The following is a 20107-nucleotide window of genomic DNA, read 5'->3' as shown; positions in this document are numbered from 1 at the left end:
GATATGATTACTTATCGTGCACTTAATTGTATGAATGCGTTCCACTTTATTCTTTGATGGTGTATGCACTACTACATCTCTGATGAAACCGCAACCAAAGTTGAGAGCTACACACACGTAGCTGACGCACACGCACACTCACGTTCCGCAGTAAAAATATAATATACAGTCTTCTACTTACAGCGAAAACCGGATTGAGCAGTTTCGCAGTAAGTATTCAGTTTGAGCTGAACATAGAATTTGTATCTCATTTTCCCGGAAGACTCAGTTGTCAGTTGAAGTCCACACGTTGTAGCTGCAGTATCTGTGTAGAGTGCTCTGTGATTTTCACTTATTAGGCTATGTCTGACAATAATATTATCAAAATACGTGTATTGCTTACAATATTCTATTGTCTACTAAGTATCCTCCATAACAAGGTTCAGGGACTACCACAAAGCCATTTTAACTTTGATATAGGAAGGCCACAAAGCTCTTTCAATTCTGGTGGTCATAGAGAATCTATAATTAGACAATCGTCAGTTTCTTGGTCGCGTCCGAATTATGGTCAAATTCCAGGTACGTTGGTAGAACTTTTAATATATTATACAATAAGATACATTAATATTCACGAGAATTTATTACAATAATTACTCTCTAAATATAACTAACTTACTCATGACTTATTAGTTCCCCATTTGAGAGGAAGGAATTTCCCTCTCATTAACAAAGGAGTCTTCAAAGCGAGGTACTAGAAACTTCACTTTCACATTTCATTTTTTTATGTATGTTGGATCTCAGTAACTAGGTACCTCAATTTCAAAGTGTTATGGATTGAATGTCAAGTACTGTAGATCTGTTGATTGTCATTTATTTCTTCAATGTACTTTCCAGTCTGCAGTCTGTACACTCCTGATGACTTAGAGAATTAAGGGAATTCATTAATTATCTAATTATGACCCACATATTGCATCTGAAAAAGGGGGCTCTATTCTACCCCATTCCACCACAGGAAACTTACAGGGGGTGTTTAGGGGTTGAAGCTTTTAGAGCCTCCCCCCACCCCAATTTGAAGCACCACTCAGTAATCCCTCACTTTCCAAATACAGAAAGCTACTTTCTCATTTTTATGTCGTCATTATAGTAGTAAATGATTTCAAGTTTTTGTATTATAAAGGATCTCCATAATGGAAACTAATAAGTTTTCACCTGTATCACGACCAAATTTATCAATATTTTTCAGTTAGAGTTTTTCTTTTTGATTCATCAATATAAATTTTGTCGAATTATCAAACATCTCTCAATGTGTTATTTGAATGCACTTTTTTATTAAGAAACTAACTGCTATTGATGGATTATTTGTTCTTACAGAACCAGGGCTATTGGCAAATCCTTTGTCCACGCACTTTGGCGACCCCTCACAGTCTGTCGTACATTCTTCTGGTAACTGGAAAACATCGTCGAAAACTGTTGTGAAGGAAAATGGAAAAGTTGTCTACGAATCTGAGGATCACGATGGAGGAGACTTGGGTGGTGAGTTCATTATCTCCCATTTTCTCTTAATGTTGAGCTTCATAATATAGACATATATTCAGTTTCGTAAATGCGTTCAAATTAGCATAGGCTTAGGAGTTAGTAGGTGAGATGGGCACATTCTCAGAGCATCTTGTGGTAGGGTACCTGAATGATTCATCTAAAAGAAGAACTACTGTCGAATCTAATATTATAATCTTAATAGAATTTCTTAAAATTACCGTTTATTGGAATTTTTTCCTGAAAGTTTGGGTCGTCATCAGACACTAATTCACAGGTACATGTCTTATGCTGGTTGCATCTATTGTTCCCAGTGCGTTCAATTGCATGAATCGAGTAAGATACATCGTGGCCCAACGATAAAAAATCTTTAGCTGAAAATTACCTGCAAATTTTTTAGCTGAAAATCATGATACCGGTAGGCTATGTGAAAGGAATTTTTAAGTTCTGGGAAAACGTTTTTCATCTTTTTTTCAGCTCTTGAATAGTTGAGAAAGCAGACAGGAGTTGAAATGTAGTCACTTTACATTTTGTAAAACTGTTGAAGCAAGTCAAATAATTTTTTTAGATGTGGTTAACTTTCACTCAAATCCGTACTATCAGCCCGGGTGTCAAGCCAGGTAGCTGTATCAAGTAATCCGCAATGTTAAAATTCATATCCCGATACATAAATAGTTCTACTATTAGTTGCATTACACTATAGTTCTACATAACAACTAAAGTATCATGGATTTATGTTTACTAATGTAAGGGATTTTGAAAATATAAGAAATTGCACTAATGTTTATCCCCTCCACGGTAGGAGTCTCTCAACTAAAACTTGCCATACATTTATACCATAGAGAAAAGATAGCATAAGTGCTGTATTGTACTATATTTTTACTTTCCCTGCCCTATCACCATAGGTAGCAATACTTCCCTTACCTATGGTGATAGGGCAGGGAAAGTAAAAATATAGTACAATACAGCACTTATGCTATCTTTTCTCTATGGTATAAATGTATGGCAAGTTTTAGTTGAGAGACTCCTACCGTGGAGGGGATAAACATTAGTGCAATTTCTTATATTTTCAAAATCCCTTACATTAGTAAACATAAATCCATGATACTTTAGTTGTTATGTAGAACTATAGTATAATGCAACTAATAGTAGAACTATTTATGTATCGGGATATGAATTTTAACATTGCGGATTACTTGATACAGCTGCCTGGCTTGACACCCGGGCTGATAGTACGGATTTGAGTGAAAGTTAACCACATCTAAAAAAATTATTTGACTTGCTTCAACAGTTTTACAAAATGTAAAGTGACTACATTTCAACTCCTGTCTGCTTTCTCAACTATTCAAGAGCTGAAAAAAAGATGAAAAACGTTTTCCCAGAGCTTAAAAATTCCTTTCACATAGCCTACCGGTATCATGATTTTCAGCTAATAAATTTGCAGGTAATTTTCAGCTAAAAATTTTTTATAGTTGGACCACGATGTATCTTACTCGATTCATGCAATTGAACGCACTGGGAACAATAGATGCAACCAGCATAAGACATGTACCTGTGAATTAGTGTCTGATGACGACCCAAACTTTCAGGAAAAAATTCCAATAAACGGTAATTTTAAGAAATTCTATTAAGATTATAATATTAGATTCGACAGTAGTTCTTCTTTTAGATGAATCATTAAGGCACCCTACCACAAGATGCTCTGAGAATGTGCCCATCTCACCTACTAACTCCTAAGCCTATGCTAATTTGAACGCATTTACGAAACTGAATATATGTCTATATTATGAAGCTCAACATTAAGAGAAAATGGGAGATAATGAACTCACCACCCAAGTCTCCTCCATCGTGATCCTCAGATTCGTAGACAACTTTTCCATTTTCCTTCACAACAGTTTTCGACGATGTTTTCCAGTTACCAGAAGAATGTACGACAGACTGTGAGGGGTCGCCAAAGTGCGTGGACAAAGGATTTGCCAATAGCCCTGGTTCTGTAAGAACAAATAATCCATCAATAGCAGTTAGTTTCTTAATAAAAAAGTGCATTCAAATAACACATTGAGAGATGTTTGATAATTCGACAAAATTTATATTGATGAATCAAAAGAAAAGAGTTTTTCTTTTTGATTCATCAATATAAATTTTGTCGAATTATCAAACATCTCTCAATGTGTTATTTGAATGCACTTTTTTATTAAGAAACTAACTGCTATTGATGGATTATTTGTTCTTACAGAACCAGGGCTATTGGCAAATCCTTTGTCCACGCACTTTGGCGACCCCTCACAGTCTGTCGTACATTCTTCTGGTAACTGGAAAACATCGTCGAAAACTGTTGTGAAGGAAAATGGAAAAGTTGTCTACGAATCTGAGGATCACGATGGAGGAGACTTGGGTGGTGAGTTCATTATCTCCCATTTTCTCTTAATGTTGAGCTTCATAATATAGACATATATTCAGTTTCATAAATGCGTTCAATTAGCATAGGCTTAGGAGTTAGTAGGTGAGATGGGCACATTCTCAGAGCATCTTGTGGTAGGGTGCCTTAATGATTCATCTAAAAGAAGAACTACTGTCGAATCTAATATTATAATCTTAATAGAATTTCTTAAAATTACCGTTTATTGGAATTTTTTCCTGAAAGTTTGGGTCGTCATCAGACACTAATTCACAGGTACATGTCTTATGCTGGTTGCATCTATTGTTCCCAGTGCGTTCAATTGCATGAATCGAGTAAGATACATCGTGGTCCAACTCTAAACATATGTTGCTCGTTTAATAGTAAGGGATATTTTATATTTAAACTCTGCCGGTCAGCTGTAGATATAATGTAGAATTTAATTTGAGTACAATTCATTTGTATGTTCATCATTGTTGGATAAATAAATAAATTAAAATTTCTGTGCAGGACATTACAATCGAAATGATCCTTTCCAAGGGATAGGAAATACCAATCGCTATGGGATTCCATACAACAGGATCAACCCGCAAGATCGCTTCAACGAATTTTTCCCACCAGAGAGAGAACCATTCCCCTCTGGAGCTCGTCGACCATATCCTCTACAACCAGACGACTCAACTGAGACGACTAACCCCCCGAAGACTGAACCCCCGACGACTGACCCCCCGACGACGTCTGCTCCGATTGTGAGGTCGACGCCGATTGAGAGGAGAACGACGCCAACTGTCACAAATCCCAGCGAACACTGTGAAAAGTCACAAACTACAGTTAACGGAGTTCCAGCGTGCACCAAGTCCTTGATATTTGAGTCAAATTTCAAAAACAACCTCGATAGACATTGGACAAGTGATATACATTTTAATCGAGATGTAAGTACAATGCGATAACCAAGTTCATGACCTTCATCTTATAACTTAGCTTTATTATTTATTCACTTTTTTAGAAAACACATAATTAAAAAATGATTTGGAAGAAAAAATAAGGATATCTTTTGATATATTTTGAAGTCCGAAATAGGGTTATATCTTTTAGGTCGTCACTTTCACAAAATTTTCACATTGATAGGGAAGTGAGAATTTACTACGTTACATTATTGTTTACAGTGGAATGTAAAATGAAATGAAATGTTTACAGTGAGTTTTTGTTTACTCTTTTCTACAGTGAAACCTATGTGATAACATGTGATAACATGCTCCATGTAGGGAGTAAATATTTCATATTTTTCACAATATTAAATACGGTAGTGACAATACCTACTATTACTTAAGTAATGGTAGGTATTGGTAGTGAGCAAGTCAACATTACATCTTATAAATTAAATTCATCTTTGAAACACTGATTCAACCTATCTATTTTTCATTTAATTCAACACTTTACTGATAGATATTACTACCAATTGATCGAGAAGAATATGTTTTCGGAATAATAAATGTTGCATGACTAAGTACATAGGAAATCCGTATTAAGGTGTGAATGAAAATATTGATTGTCAGAAAAATTTAATGATTCACCAAATAAAGTCAAGTGTGACATGAGATGTATACATCATCATTGTGTAAATGTGAAATTATTTGTGGTTTTAACACTTGGTAATATCCTATACGTAGCAAGAAAAGTTATCATAGTTTGTGCTGAATAATAAAAATTATGTTACCATATAGGGCTTAGTACTAAGGAAAATATTGATATTGAATTTATTTTGAAAAAACATTTTTACATTTGACATTTTTCATTTTATATTACATTATAATTGGTTGATTGTTTTTTACAGGAGAGTGAGTTCGTAGTTTTCGACAATAACCCAGTCAACGTATATTGTAAATCCAATGTTCTCAATATTGAACCAACATTGCTGGATGATTACTATGGAGAGAATTACACACGCACACACTCTCTAGATCTCACCACCAAGTGAGTAGTACAGTGATACAAAATCCAAATCAATATCTTGACTGATAGGTGATAAAGTGGCTTATATGTATATTTCTTTAGAATTGCATAGTTGAGGAAGAAGCATAGCCCAGGAAACACTCCTGCCTCATAACATATTGATAAAAAAGCGGGGTAGCATAAAAAGATTGAAATGAATATTTAAAGCGATAAATTCAAGGGTAGGCCTGAATTATGACAATAAATTTCATGGAGTGAAAATACCTTCAAGGTAGATTTCCTTATACCAGTATCAGCCTAACGTTTCCGGTACATAATTAATTAATTTTAAGTATTAATAGAATTTGAGTATTTATAAGTATTTAGGTTTCTAATACAGTAACTTTGTTCCTGCAAAATGTTATACAACAAAGTATGCTGGTGAACACTTTTAGACAACTCGCTATGATACTTATATGTTTAATTTCTCGGTTAAATAATGGTTAAAAATCTTAGATTGAGAATTAATAATGTAGGGCTACATTAGAATGGTACCGTATTGACACTAGAATTGAATATACTTAACACTAAAGCTGGATTCTCACATATCAGTATCAGTGAACGAATCCGATACAGTGAGAATATTATTTTCAATAGTTCTAATGTGGCTTTATACACGCTCGGGCGGGCTGAGTGGGAATAGTCTTATTAGAAATCATGAGAATTATATTTTCACTGATTCAGTCACTGACTCTAATACTGATATATGAGAATCCGCCTTTAGAAAGGAGAATGAATTATGAATCTAACCAGAATTAGATTTAATGAAAATATTTTTTAATAGAATACGGTTGTGTGTTTGCAATACATATTAAAAGAAATGTCTTGAACAACCATAAATTCGTAGAGTTATTTTCTCGGAAGTTAAAATAAATAATGTTATCATAAGCTATAGGTAATCATACTAAAATTAATAAAACAAAATAAAACTTGTAGCACCCTTTATTTATTAAAAAACTTAGAATAGTTGAACAACTAGTTTCGGTTCTAAAACCATCTTCAGGTTCTAAAATAAATAAATAAAATTCAATAACTTAAATTTATTTATTTTAGAACCTGAAGATGGTTTTAGAACCGAAACTAGTTGTTCAACTATTTTAAGTTTTTTAATAAATAAAGGGTGCTACAAGTTTTATTTTGTTTTATTAATTTAAAAGCAGCCCATTTCAAGAAGTGTTTTTGTAATCATACTGTATGATGTATACTGTCCTGTCATACTGTTTTAACATCGCAACCCGAAATATAATATGAATATAGGCCTAATAAGTTTATCTAACATTCATTCATGTATTTTGTTCAAATGGCAGGTGCACTACAAGGGAAGAAGGGTTATGTAAAAGGGAATGGTTCATTGCAACTATACTTCCTCCTGTAATGTCAGCAAGAATCACAACTAAGGAAAGTTTTTCATTCAAATATGGAGTTGTAGAGATCAAAGCAAAACTCCCAAGAGGAAACTGGGTCATTCCAGGTAATCACACACGCAACAACACATTGGGTTCATAGGAAATTACACACAAGGAAATTTCTTTTAAATTTAGTGTAACTCATCGAAGTATCTCTTGCTATTTTTATGACGTATATGATAAGCGTCATTCTTGCTTATCATATATAGAAGTGTATCAATTGTGGACTAATGAATGAATTACTCATTAATAGTTCAGATATATAATATTTCTTTCTAAATGCATTCAATTATGTACCTTGTAGTAATGTTGTATAGGCTACAGTGGATTGAGTAATGATTACTGCGTAATTTATTGAGGATTTAAAAAAATGAAACTTTCAGAAACCTCTTACTAGGCCCTACTTAATAACAATAATAATAATAAGATAATCAGATTAATAATCATTGGAATATGTTTACTCTGACCACAATAATTCTTTTCATTCTCTTCATCCAAATTCTATCTATTGAAATCTATTTCCTGTAAGCTAGTGCACTACATAGTGCACTACATAGTGCACTAGCTAGTGTAGGCCTGATTATTAGAATATTGCATATTTGTTATTCAAATTGAATATTATAAGAGGTTTAACATGAGTGGTTAGCACCAAGACTCACATATGAATTTGAATTTCCTTTCCAAATGCATTTGATACCTCAATATTCATTCAATTTTATTAGTGAAAATGAATATTAAAAAAAATATATAATCTAATTTTTTCATTTCTTTTCAATTTCTATATTCAAAACAAAGGTCTCAAATGAGATATTTCCACATTTTTAATAGGTGTTATAGAAATATAGTTATTTCCGTGTACTAGGCAATGTACAGTGCCTGATAACAATATTATCATATCATGATAAAATTTGTAAAATTATTGTGAATTGTAAAATGTATCTGTATTTGATGAGGATTAGAGGATATCATTTAACGCTCTATCAAGAAGCTAAAATTATATTTCATACAATCTCTATGTGCCAGTTGTAAAAAACCGGTTACATTTTAATCGTGATTAATTTCACAAAAACCAATCAGAGAAGCCTTTTTTCGAAAAAGCTTTTCTACTCTGGTTGGTTCTCGTGGAATTAGTCACGATTAAAATTCAACCGGCTTTTGTGCAACCGATACTTTATCTTTTAATCTCAATCTCTTCAATTGAATCTGTGTATCTTTAATCTCATAAATATAGTCATCTCAATCTTTATCTTTCAATGTCAATCTTTTTCGATTGACGATATCTTCATTTTCAATCTATTTGACACTTCATCTCAATCAAAGGATTGACTTTTTCAGAAATATGGCTCCAGCCCAAAGCCTTCAATCCTTACGGAGCTAAGAATTCCGGGAGGGTTGTTCTAGCCAAATCAATAGGAAATTCCGATCTTCATCATGACGGAATCTCGATAGGCAACAATTTGCTCTATGCTGGACTTGAAGTGAATGAGACAACAAGAAAATTCAGGAAAATGAAACGTGAAGGACTCTGGTCTGATCAATTCCATGTCTATAGACTCAATTGGACGCCATGTGAGTAGAAAATATTAAACTTTAGAGAAAATAAGATCCCAATTTATGTCAAATCAGTTAATTTATTACAGAATAATATTCAGTAAAGAACAAATTTTTGGAATCAGACAGGTGGAATCCAAAAACTACTCCCGATTTTGATAAGGGAACTGATTATTGTGATTCAGACTTCTTGTCAAGCAACAAACTAAACAATAAAAAATACTCAAGATCATGTCAAACGAGCTTTTTTAAATTATTAATTTTAAGTAAATACTTGCAATATTATGAGTATTATTGAAGTGTCGCTGATACTTTTCACTGTGCCTGATATCACATTGAATCTAAAGCCAGTTACAAATGATTTTTGGACGTTTGATTTTTAGCCGTCCTTATGAATTTTATGAGATTAAACGGAATCTGATAAACATCATCTGTTTAATCTACTTAATAGAATTTAAAAGGAAAGCAAAAAATCCTAAGTGCAAAAATCGATGTGCATGTAGAAAGCCTAAGGTACAGTACCAAAGTTCAAATCAATATATCAACATAATGCCTTATAAATTAAATTTCTCTACCAAGTTAATGTGATGTGTACAATAGATATAAACATGAATTACTTTGTAGCTCATGGAACCTTAAGTGAGAGTATCTTGAGATATCACTTAAGGTACCGTTATCTCAAGTAAGATTATCTACCTTAAATTGTCATTTATTCAACTTTGTTCAAATCAATTAGAATTTGGTTAGACAGTCAATTATATTGGAAGACATTCAATATGGAACAATTGACTGTCTAATCAATTGGAAACAGTTTTAGATAATTTGTGGAAGGAAATTATTCACAAATAGCAGAAGGATAAATTGCATACCGATATTATTTGTATCAATATGAAAGGTTGCAGTTATTAATGTGGAGCTGGAATGGAAAAGTCTAGAGATGTTTATAAATTTGATAATTCTAGACTCATGATAATATTTTGAATGATTAGAAACTTAATGTGCCGAATAAACTCTTTGGAGTAAGATTGGCTTTCATTGGCATTTATCATTACTGAGTTAGTTCTTGTAACGTATGAATCAACCAATCATATTCTACTTTTATTACAGATGGAATGAAATTTTCTGTTGATGGCGAAAGTTTTGGTGAATGGCTTGGAAATAAGAATTCTCCCCTTCTTGAAGCAAATGGACTTTCCCAAGAATATGGACCTGTCTCACCTTTCGATCAGGAAGTAAGTTTCAACATGTATTCTATATAATACCTACCTACAATATATTTTTTGAATGAGGGGAGACCAAGAGTATCTAAGAACTGCTAACCGCTATATTTAAAGTATTTAGCTATAGCTGGAAAAATTACTTCAAATCAAGTAACTTTATTTTGACATCATTGAATACAATAGTTATTCTTTACATTATGATAACATTTTCCGATTATAAACCGTAATATACTTTAGAATAATATATTTATTGTGATCTGGCCCCTGGGCCCTGTTTCATAAAACTTATAATTCACGCAATACAGGAGAATCACCAATTATAATTCAAATTATAATTATTATTACAACTATAATTGGAATGGTGTGATTCCCCTGTATTACGTGACATAAGTTTTGGAGAATCACCAATTATAATTCAAATAATAATTATTACTCCAATTATAATTTGAATGGTGTGATTCTCCTGAATTACGTGACTTATAAGTTTTATGAGACAGGGCCCTGTGCCTTGATTTGTACAAACTTGTTCAAATTACCAAAAGTAGTTATTTCCCTCATTTTGGGTATACTATAATCCTTTCATACATCTTATATTTTTCTCATATTATCGAATATGTTGAGGTTGTGTGGAATTGAAATTAATTGAAGAGAGTTGGGTTTTCATTCCACCAATATGGAGTGGAATAAAATCCAGGTCTAATCCTACTAATAATCTATGAACAGGAAAACCAACTGATTTCATCACCATAAAGTCTCAATTGATAATTTGTAATGCTATAATGTATTTGATTGAAAATAAAATAATTTGATTGAAAAATGATAATATCAATTCAAATTAATAAAGTTGTAGCGTGAATGTTGATGTTGCGGAACTTTTCCATAATTGAATAGACCACAGCCTACGGTACTATAGACAGATAATATACAGGGTGATTCATAATTATGGTAAAATACACAGCTTACATAATTCTTTCCAGAATTAAATTCTCTACAATTTTTATTGCGAAAAATTATTTGTTTACTGGTCATTAAAGAAAGTTATTGGGCATCAAACGTAGAAGTCTGTGCTTTTCTACTTGAATTTTTTGCATATTTCATCTTTTTTCTCAAAAACTACTTACACTACAACTCCCAGACTAGTTTTATTCGATTTTTCAGATATTTTACCATACGAATCTAGCATAAGTTTTTCAAAAACTAGTCCCCAAACAATTCAACATCGGTGTATTTCACCAGAGGAACTGGATTCCGGGCAAAATCTTTCACCCTTTATAGCTGGCTAATGAAGCGTTTATGGATATATGTTTATATGAACTTTTTTCTTATTTTTTACTCTACTATCACGTATTAAAATATTTTACCATAATTATGAATCACTCTGTATATATAATATACCTAGCCTATTATCTAAGTAAGCCATGAATAGACTTAAAGCAGGAGCATGCTTTCGTGTGTGCTCACACATCATAAGTTTTATGAGACAGAGCCCTGTGCCTTGATTTGTACAAACTTGTTCAAATTACCAAAATAATTATTTCCCTCATTTTGGGTCTACTTATAATCCTTTCATACATCTTATATTTTTCTCATATTATCGAATAAGTTGAGGTTGTGTGGAATTAAAATTAATTGAAGAGAATTGGGTTTTCATTCCACTAATATGGAGTGGAATAAAATCCAGGCCTAATCCTACTAATAATCTATGAACAGGAAAACCAACTGATTTCATCACCATAAAGTCTCAATTGATAATTTGTAATGCAATAATGTATTCGATTGAAAAATGATAATATCAATTCAAATTAATAAAGTTGTAGCGTGAATGTTGATGTTGCGGAACTTTTCCATAATTGAATAGACCACAGCCTACTATAGACAGATAATATATATATAATATAGCCTATTATCTAAAGTAAGCCATGAATAGACTTAAAGCAGGAGCATGCTTTCGTGTGTGCTCACACATCATCAGTTGTAAGTTACAGCATGCTCCTGTAAAATATTAATTCTTATTTAATTAAAGTGGATTTTTGACAACGTTTTAAGTCTATTCAAATTAATAGCTTTATAATAATATTATGTTAGTTTGATATGATTTGGTGTTTGACTTGGAATTAGTTTAAATATGAATTTATAAATGAATTCTAATCAAAAGCCCAGCTTTTATTATTTCTACACAAATCTCTCGACTTTTATCCTGTTTATAGATGTTTAGGAGAGGTATAGAAGATTGATTCATTTCACAGAATTCCAACGATATTATATTCTACACGTTGCATGACAGAATAAGAAAGGAGTTATACAGGAAGTTGAGTTAAATTATCAGGTTTGATTTTCCCTCAGTTTTCCTGCTTTGAATTCAATTCGTTCCATATAATTGTTATATAATCAATGGCATTATCTATTCAAATCTTTTGAAGTAAAACATAGATGTTAAATTTTAAAAACAATTTTTATTGGCTCATTCTCAATCAATTAACCAAAAAAATTGAAAATGTATTTTTATTATAAAAGTTGTTGGAGTCTGTTCTGCAAAATTTGGACTGTAAAAAGGCTATATGTGCTAGAATTATTGAAGTATTTGTGCAGAGAAGTGTAAAGTGAGCTATCTATATAACTAGTAGTTACAAGTTATAAGTGATTCAATAATAGAAGTGTGTTATATAAATATAACAAAATATCTGAGATATAAAACTAATATCCTGATCCTAATAGCTGATCCAGGCTCTCTAATACTAACGATGCATTCTTGTAATAATCCCAGGTCTGCTGGATGTAATTGTAGTATGATTGAGCGCGTTGATCATTACAAATACCTGGGCGTTGTCTTGGATTCCAAGATGAGTTGGGTACAACATGTCCAGTGTGCTAAGAATAGGCTCAGAAAGCTGCTTCACGCATTTTCAGAGCTTAGTAATGTTCTGAGTGTGGATCAGTGCAAAGTAGTTTACTTTGCCTATGTACAATCTATAATACTATATGGAATTCTAGCTTGGGGAGGGGCTTCCTCCTCAGTCATTGAGCCTCTCGCAGTCACCCAAAGATCAATTATAAAAACAATTTTAAAGAGAGACTTTAGATACCCAACAAGACAATTGTTTATCGAATTTCCCATACTGAATGTTAGACAACTTTTTATTAAATCCTTGTTGATCCACATAAAAAAAATACAAAACTGAACTTCTGGGAGAAACAGTTAACCAACCATAGCTACTCAACTCGCCACAGATCCAATTACAGCTTTGAGATACCTCAGCTGACTCACGGCTCTGAATTGACAAATCCTTCATACCTGGCCCATGTCTTGTACAGAAATGTGCCAGGGGTGATTAGGGAAGCAGAGGCATTTAGTTTGGTAGTGTTTAGGAAGAGGGTGGACAGGTGGCTGTACCAGATTGGTTGGGAAGCTTCAGAAGAACTACTCCAATCTCGTTATGCTTGGTGACCAACACGACTTCAAGGTTTCCAGACAATTGATTGGTATTTATTTTATCATTGATATAACCGATTTGACTGTTTTGCCTTTCTGGTTTATGCTTTTTTTCATTCTCTCTTCTGAGAATTTCTGGAATCCCTGCCACTGCGGTCTTCAAAAAAATATTGTTATTTCTTCTTTATTTATTCTTTTATCAATCAAGGTATTAAGTATACTTATTCCTACATACATATTCCTACATACTCATTCTTAAATATACATCAGCACATATATTATCTATTTTATAATCAGAATATTAATAATACATCCATAATATAAGTGTTTTCTCTATTATTTACTTCTATGAGCAGATTAAGCTTATTATGTATAAAGTGGAACTCCCCCCCTACACACAGATGGATAGTCTAGTAGGGGGATTCCAAAATATGTTGTATATTGTATTTCTTATTCGTGTAAGATGTTTTTGGAAATAAACTGAATTGAATTGAATTGAATTGAATATTAACTTATATCTATTATAGTATCTACTATATCTGTTAGTGTCTTCAACATCTAGTGTTTTCCTAAAATCAATGGATATGAAAATTAACCAGGAAATTGTTTTATTTTCAAGTTTTACTTGCTTCTTGGAGTACACGTTGGTGGATACCACGATATTCCAAATGGGGCCGTGAGTGGCGATCAACCAAAACCCTGGAGAAATAGCGATCCTAAGGTAAGATATAACACCTTTGAATAATTCAAAAGCGAGAAAAATATGAAGGTTAATAATTTCCCAGCTCTGTCATATTATTTGTCAATTGCGTGTAAAATTCTGGTTTCTTGAAATAAAACTCTTGTGGTGTGCAACACAAAAAATAACTTCAGCTGTACTCACTTTCCTTTTTAGGGTTATTAAAATATATTGTAGAAACACAATAGAAGTTATCAAGTATGCTTTTTTATTACAATAGATCACAACTAGTTTCAACTCATTAAAAAGCGTTTTTCAAGTCTGAATCACACTGAAAAATAGCTGCAAGTTGAAACTAGTTGTGATTTGTTGAATTAAAAATGAGTACTTTATGAATTTTATTGTAGCAGCTTAGAATGTTGCTCCCTCATTTTATTTCTTATGAGTAATTTAGTTCTTGGGTTGTGAAATTCTCTCATTCAACGAGTAGCTTATAGCCTATGCGAGAATATGCCCTGGAATAGTTTTGAGACATTTTTCACAAATACAATAACTATGATGATTGATTATTATTCATCACAAGAAATATATTGATCATACTGTACTTTATAACATTACCTACTATTACAGACAAGATAGCTAATTAAGACATCTTATTTATCTCTTTTCTGTATAGGGCTACTTGTAATATAAATATAAAGAAAATAAAAATCTCAGTACCCTTTTTTGAAATATTTTATCTGTAATATTACATTTTTTCTCACATTTGAATCGAATCTTCAATTCGAGATCTATGGAACTTTATAGTAAATGTCAGAGTCATCAATAGACGGACAAACTTTTTGACGGAGAATTTATTATCGTAAATGTTTGTTGCATTGTTCCATGGTGTCACCGAGGCAGGGTTAACAAATTACTAGATAAATAGTTTATTTAAATAGAATATATATAAAAATTTAAAATAACAGTTTCAAAATAAAGTTTTATTGAGAACAAATATAAAATGTGAATTCTAAACTTGTAAGTTATAATTTTTTGGTGACGTGTCTGTAGCGTGGACAATGAATTTTTGAGGTCTCTCTGTTCTGGCTTGTACCTTTTTCCTGTTCTTTCTTCTTCTGAAAACATGGCTGGCTGTTGTGTGTGTAATTTTGTGCTCTGAATTATTGTCTGTTTAAGTGAATTTATTAATGTTTTAAATTGAGTTTTAAACAGTTTATAGTGTTCTATTTTGTGGATAATTTGTTTTTTCTGTATCCAAGCCAATAGCCACTGTTTTTCAACTGTAAACTGGTTAAGTACTTAGTTCGTAGGTAGTAATTTTAGACGCTTAGACTTGTAAGTTATTGTTCTTTGTACCTATATTTCTGTATTTTGCCAAAATTCATCTGAAGATTATAAGTTAATTTGCTCTGAAAACTGGATTTCTCATTCATAGGCAATAGATCCATTCACAATTTATCAAGAATCTATTTCATTGGAGCCGACAACTATCCTTAGGTTGATAGGTGTTAAATGCTATTCCAACCGTTTAAGGAAAAATTGGTAGCACGGCATATCACAACATGTTTCGGACATTTATGCCATTTTCAAGTCAAAGAACAAAATGTCCTTGAAAATGGCATAAATGTCCGAAACATGTTATGATAAAATATTTCAAAAAAAGGGTACTGAGATTTTTATTTTCTTTATATTCTAATTAAGACAGTATTACATCACTGCTCAGTTGCAGATTGAAACAATCAAATTTTACCCCTCTTTTACCTGTATTATTCAATGATTATTCTCAATAGACTTCTTCATTCATGACTCAATCTTATTCACTTGGCTTTGCACACTGACGCGGAAGTGGGACAGATTTTATTATACAATCAGAAATCTCGTCTGGGTCCCACATTTCGCGTTGATGACAGAAAGGCTCAAGTACAGCATTAGGCTTTTAGTACAGTAGATAGTGATATTTCTACCTAAAAATCTGGTGTGGCGCACTCACACAACTTTCCTTGCTGTTATGAAAATTTGTCACCTGACGTTACGGTAGTGTTCCCGCGCATGTCAAGTCTACTATTCAAAGATTAGAGCCATCTGGTGACAGGGTAATAACGCTGGAGACACACGAGGTCTGCTATCTCTTCATAGTTATAGAATCATTTAATAGAATCAACAGTTGCCAATAGTTTGCAATTGGATAATCACATTATCTCGATTTTCGAGTTATTTTTAATTTTAGGTGAAAATGTTACTGAACATTAATTGTAGAGATTCTCATGCTCAATCTATTCCACTCGAAATTTTTTGTTTAAATTGTATCTGAAGCTTGATAATTAAGAATCTAAAATCAGACTTTGCATAGATGGGGCGGAACTCCTGGAATTTTTACAGATATGGGACTTGTGGCAGTTGATAGAGCTCATCGATGACTATTTCAGGTATAACTTAATCAAGATCGTTGGAGCCGTTTTCGAGAAAATCGCGAAAAACCCTGTTTTTGACAACATTTTCGCCATTTTAGCCGCCATCTTGAATCGCATTTGATCTAAATTGTTCGTGTCGGATTGTCGAGTTGTTCGTGTCCTTATATTGTAAGGACCTTACGTTCCAAATTTCAAGTCATTCCGTTAATTGGGAGATGAGATATCGTGTACACACACACACACACACACACACACACACAGACCAATACCCAAGAATCTGGTGTGGCGCACTCACACAACTTTCCTTGCCGTTATGAAAATTGATCACCTGACGCTAGTGTTCCCGCGCATCACAAGTCTACTATTCAAAGATTTGAGCCAGCTGGTGACAGGGCAATAACGCTGGAGACACACATGAGGTCTGCTATCTCTTCATAGTGAATGATGTAATAGAATCAACAATAATTTGCAATTGAATAATCACATTTTCCCGAATTTAAAGCTTATTTTCAATTTTTAGTTGAAAATGTTACTGAACATTAATTGTAGAGATTTTCATGCTCAATCTACTCCACTTGATTTTTTTTGTTTCAATTGTATCTGAAGCCTGATAATTGGGAATCTATCTGCATTGCTGGGGCGGAGCTCCTGAAATTTTTACAGATATGGGACTTGTGGCAGTTGATAGAGCTTATCGATGACTTTTTCAGGTATTACTTTAATCAAAATCGTTGGAGCCGTTTTCGAGAAAATCGCGAAAAACCCTGTTTTTGACAACATTTTCGCCATTTTAGCCGCCATCTTGAATCGCATTTGATCGAAATTGTTCGTGTCGGATCCTTATATTGTAAGGACCTTACGTTCCAAATTTCAAGTCATTTCGTTAATTGGGAGATGAGATATCGTGTACACAGACGCACATACACTCACACACACACACACACACACACACATACAGACCAATACCCAAAAACCACTTTTTTGGATTCAGGGGACCTTGAAACGTATAGAAATTGGGGTACCTCAATTTTTTTCGGAAAGCAATACTTTCCTTACCTATGGTAATAGGGCAAGGAAAGTAATGAAACGTATAGAAAACATGAAATTAGGGTACTTTAATTTTTTTTGGAAAGCAATACTTTCCTTACCTATGGTAATAGGGCAAGGAAAGTAAAAACATGGAGGACGTTATTCTGGAAAGATGAAAAATTTCCACCTCTTTGATTAACTTTCTTTAATGTGTAAGTTATTCAATATTCTTGAATATATTTTTTTAAATTATTGATTCTATTTGTTTCAACAGAGAGTGATCGTCTTCTACAATGATCTCAAAAACTGGTATAAGACCTGGAATGATGATACGAAACTTCGAGTCGAGTACATAAAAGTGTGGGCTTTATGAGAAATAGCTTTGTTTACGGGTATTTGATTATTAGCCTAATATTTGGTATCTATCTTGACTGCACCATGTTCACAATAATCATCATTGCATGTTGTATGACATAGATAACAGCAAAAACAGATTAATTATTATTATTATTATTAATGCACATTGCATTAGACTTGTATGTTGTAGTCAACAAACAACATGAATACTTAACATTGATTTAGCAATCGATTTTTAACATTTTTTCACTGGGATTTCATCAAGTTTCTGAAAATTCAAATTCAATTGAATACGATTACTGACTTTTATTTTGTGGAGATAATGTGTGAAGACAATTAATAAAATTGTGAAAAATATAATATTATGATCTTACTATCGTATCTAATAAAGCTTTTAAGTGAAAAAACACTCACATTTTTTGATTTGTGGCAAAAATTGTGAGTGTTTTTTCACTTAAAAGTTTTATTAAATACGATAGTAATAATAATAGTGAAAACAAGATGGATAACCAACAACGGATATTATGATCTTTCACAATTCGAAATAATATACCGTAGGTAGTGAAGACGATAATTTTATGGTCTTGTCATTGTATGGAAAAGTTTGATTGAAACGTTCTCCAAGAATCAAAGCATTGAAGTTCAGTTTCATGTTAATAATCATTAGCCTATATATTTTACTTAGATCATTTGAATCTAGTGATATTTGGTAGTGAACAAACAGGACGAAATCGATCCATAATTGATTATATCGAATGATAGTTGAATAATAGAGTAAAAGTTATTGGTAAAACAGTAGGCTATGTATGTCATTGTTCAATAGCTATTGAATTAAATACTGTTGCAATAGAACTTTATTATAAGTAATGAAGTAGTTCAATAGCGCTACTTGAATGTTTAATTATCATAAAAATTACTAGTACCTTTATCATATTTTTTATGATATTCTTTTTTATAAGATTAAGCATGAATGGATTTTCGTAGAATTGATTAATGTATTATTTTAAAATAGAGATTAGTTCTCTTATTTTTGATGAAGGAGAATCCCTATATTAATAGAGACTATTATTGAAATACCACTATGATGTTGAATCCAGTCACATTTTATCGTCAGAAGTAAATGATCACTCGAAATAACTTCAAAAAATGATGAAATAAAAAAGAAAAGACTAAAAAATTGGGCGATTTGTATGAATGAAACGTAGAAACTTATGTCTTTGGAGACACCTGGGATTGAATTGTACTGTATGGATACCAAATGAATAATAAAGGATAAAAATATGTTTGTTGATGTACCTAGTGTGGTTTTACTGTGTAGCTTACATAAATACATAATGTAATTACTACTAGAAATTGATCTTTGATACCTGTACCATTTACTCTCTTTCTATAGAAAACAAGAGATCTCTTCAAAAGAGACGAATAGGCCTATGATTGTTAACATCGAGATAAAATGTATAACATGTATATTAGACCTACTTTCATTTTAAGATGTAAAAGTCCATGACATTCCTTTTTTCACATTATAAACTCATATGTACCCTTATCCTTATGTACCTTATTAAAAATCTACCAATAGATATGTTACTTTTTTGTATCTTTATTGGATTACTTGTAGTTAGCCATTGTCATTTAATTTACCAAGTTAATATATTTATCGTGAGAAAAGTTTTCTAGCTCATTTGCTATGTTGATAGTGTGTCGATTTGTATATTATAGAATCAACCAATACTTCGTAGATCAACTGAAAAGTTTCATTTATTTCCGTGAACCCTACTCAAAAATTTCTCATTAATTATTATCAGTAGATTTTCTCAACTGTAAAAATTACTAGTACCTTTATCATATTTTTTATGATATTCTTTTTTATAAGATTAAGCATGAATGGATTTTCGTAGAATTGATTAATGTATTATTTTAAAATAGAGATTAGTTCTCTTATTTTTGATGAAGGAGAATCCCTATATTAATAGAGACTATTATTGAAATACCACTATGATGTTGAATCCAGTCACATTTTATCGTCAGAAGTAAATGATCACTCGAAATAACTTCAAAAAATGATGAAATAAAAAAGAAAAGACTAAAAAATTGGGCGATTTGTATGAATGAAACGTAG

At 32.3% G+C, this 20107-nt stretch overlaps 1 protein-coding gene across 2 annotated transcripts; it reads left to right on the top strand.

The window, feature by feature from the left end:
• Positions 1 to 239: 239 nt before the first annotated feature.
• On the top strand, positions 240 to 19726 carry LOC111064637 (beta-1,3-glucan-binding protein). Of its 2 annotated transcripts, XM_039428849.1 has the most exons (9): positions 240 to 558; positions 1351 to 1512; positions 4421 to 4842; positions 5745 to 5884; positions 7210 to 7373; positions 8644 to 8877; positions 9967 to 10091; positions 14129 to 14230; positions 17906 to 19726. In XM_039428849.1, exons 1-9 carry the CDS (start codon positions 342 to 344, stop codon positions 18002 to 18004), a joined length of 1665 nt encoding a protein of 554 aa, XP_039284783.1. In that variant the 5' UTR covers positions 240 to 341; the 3' UTR covers positions 18005 to 19726. The 2 variants fall into 2 exon arrangements, with proteins under 2 accessions (XP_039284783.1, XP_039284784.1); XM_039428850.1 differs by lacking the exons at positions 240 to 558; positions 1351 to 1512 and adding an exon at positions 3675 to 3910.
• The last annotated feature ends 381 nt before the right edge of the window (positions 19727 to 20107 follow it).

The sequence above is a fragment of the Nilaparvata lugens genome, chromosome 5 (assembly GCF_014356525.2).
Source record: "Nilaparvata lugens isolate BPH chromosome 5, ASM1435652v1, whole genome shotgun sequence".
Classification (NCBI taxonomy): Eukaryota; Metazoa; Arthropoda; class Insecta; order Hemiptera; family Delphacidae; genus Nilaparvata; species Nilaparvata lugens.
This window is presented reverse-complemented; position numbering and strand designations above follow the sequence as displayed.

What these genes read in the sequence shown, in the direction of transcription:
- LOC111064637 (XM_039428849.1), top strand. Translation starts at nt 342, where the DNA reads ATGTCTGACAATAATATTATCAAAATACGTGTATTGCTTACAATATTC. An exon ending in GAATTATGGTCAAATTCCAG is followed by an intron (nt 559 to 1,350) that starts GTACGTTGGTAG and finishes TTGTTCTTACAG; the next exon opens with AACCAGGGCTATTGGCAAAT. An exon ending in TAGACTCAATTGGACGCCAT is followed by an intron (nt 8,878 to 9,966) that starts GTGAGTAGAAAA and finishes CTTTTATTACAG; the next exon opens with ATGGAATGAAATTTTCTGTT.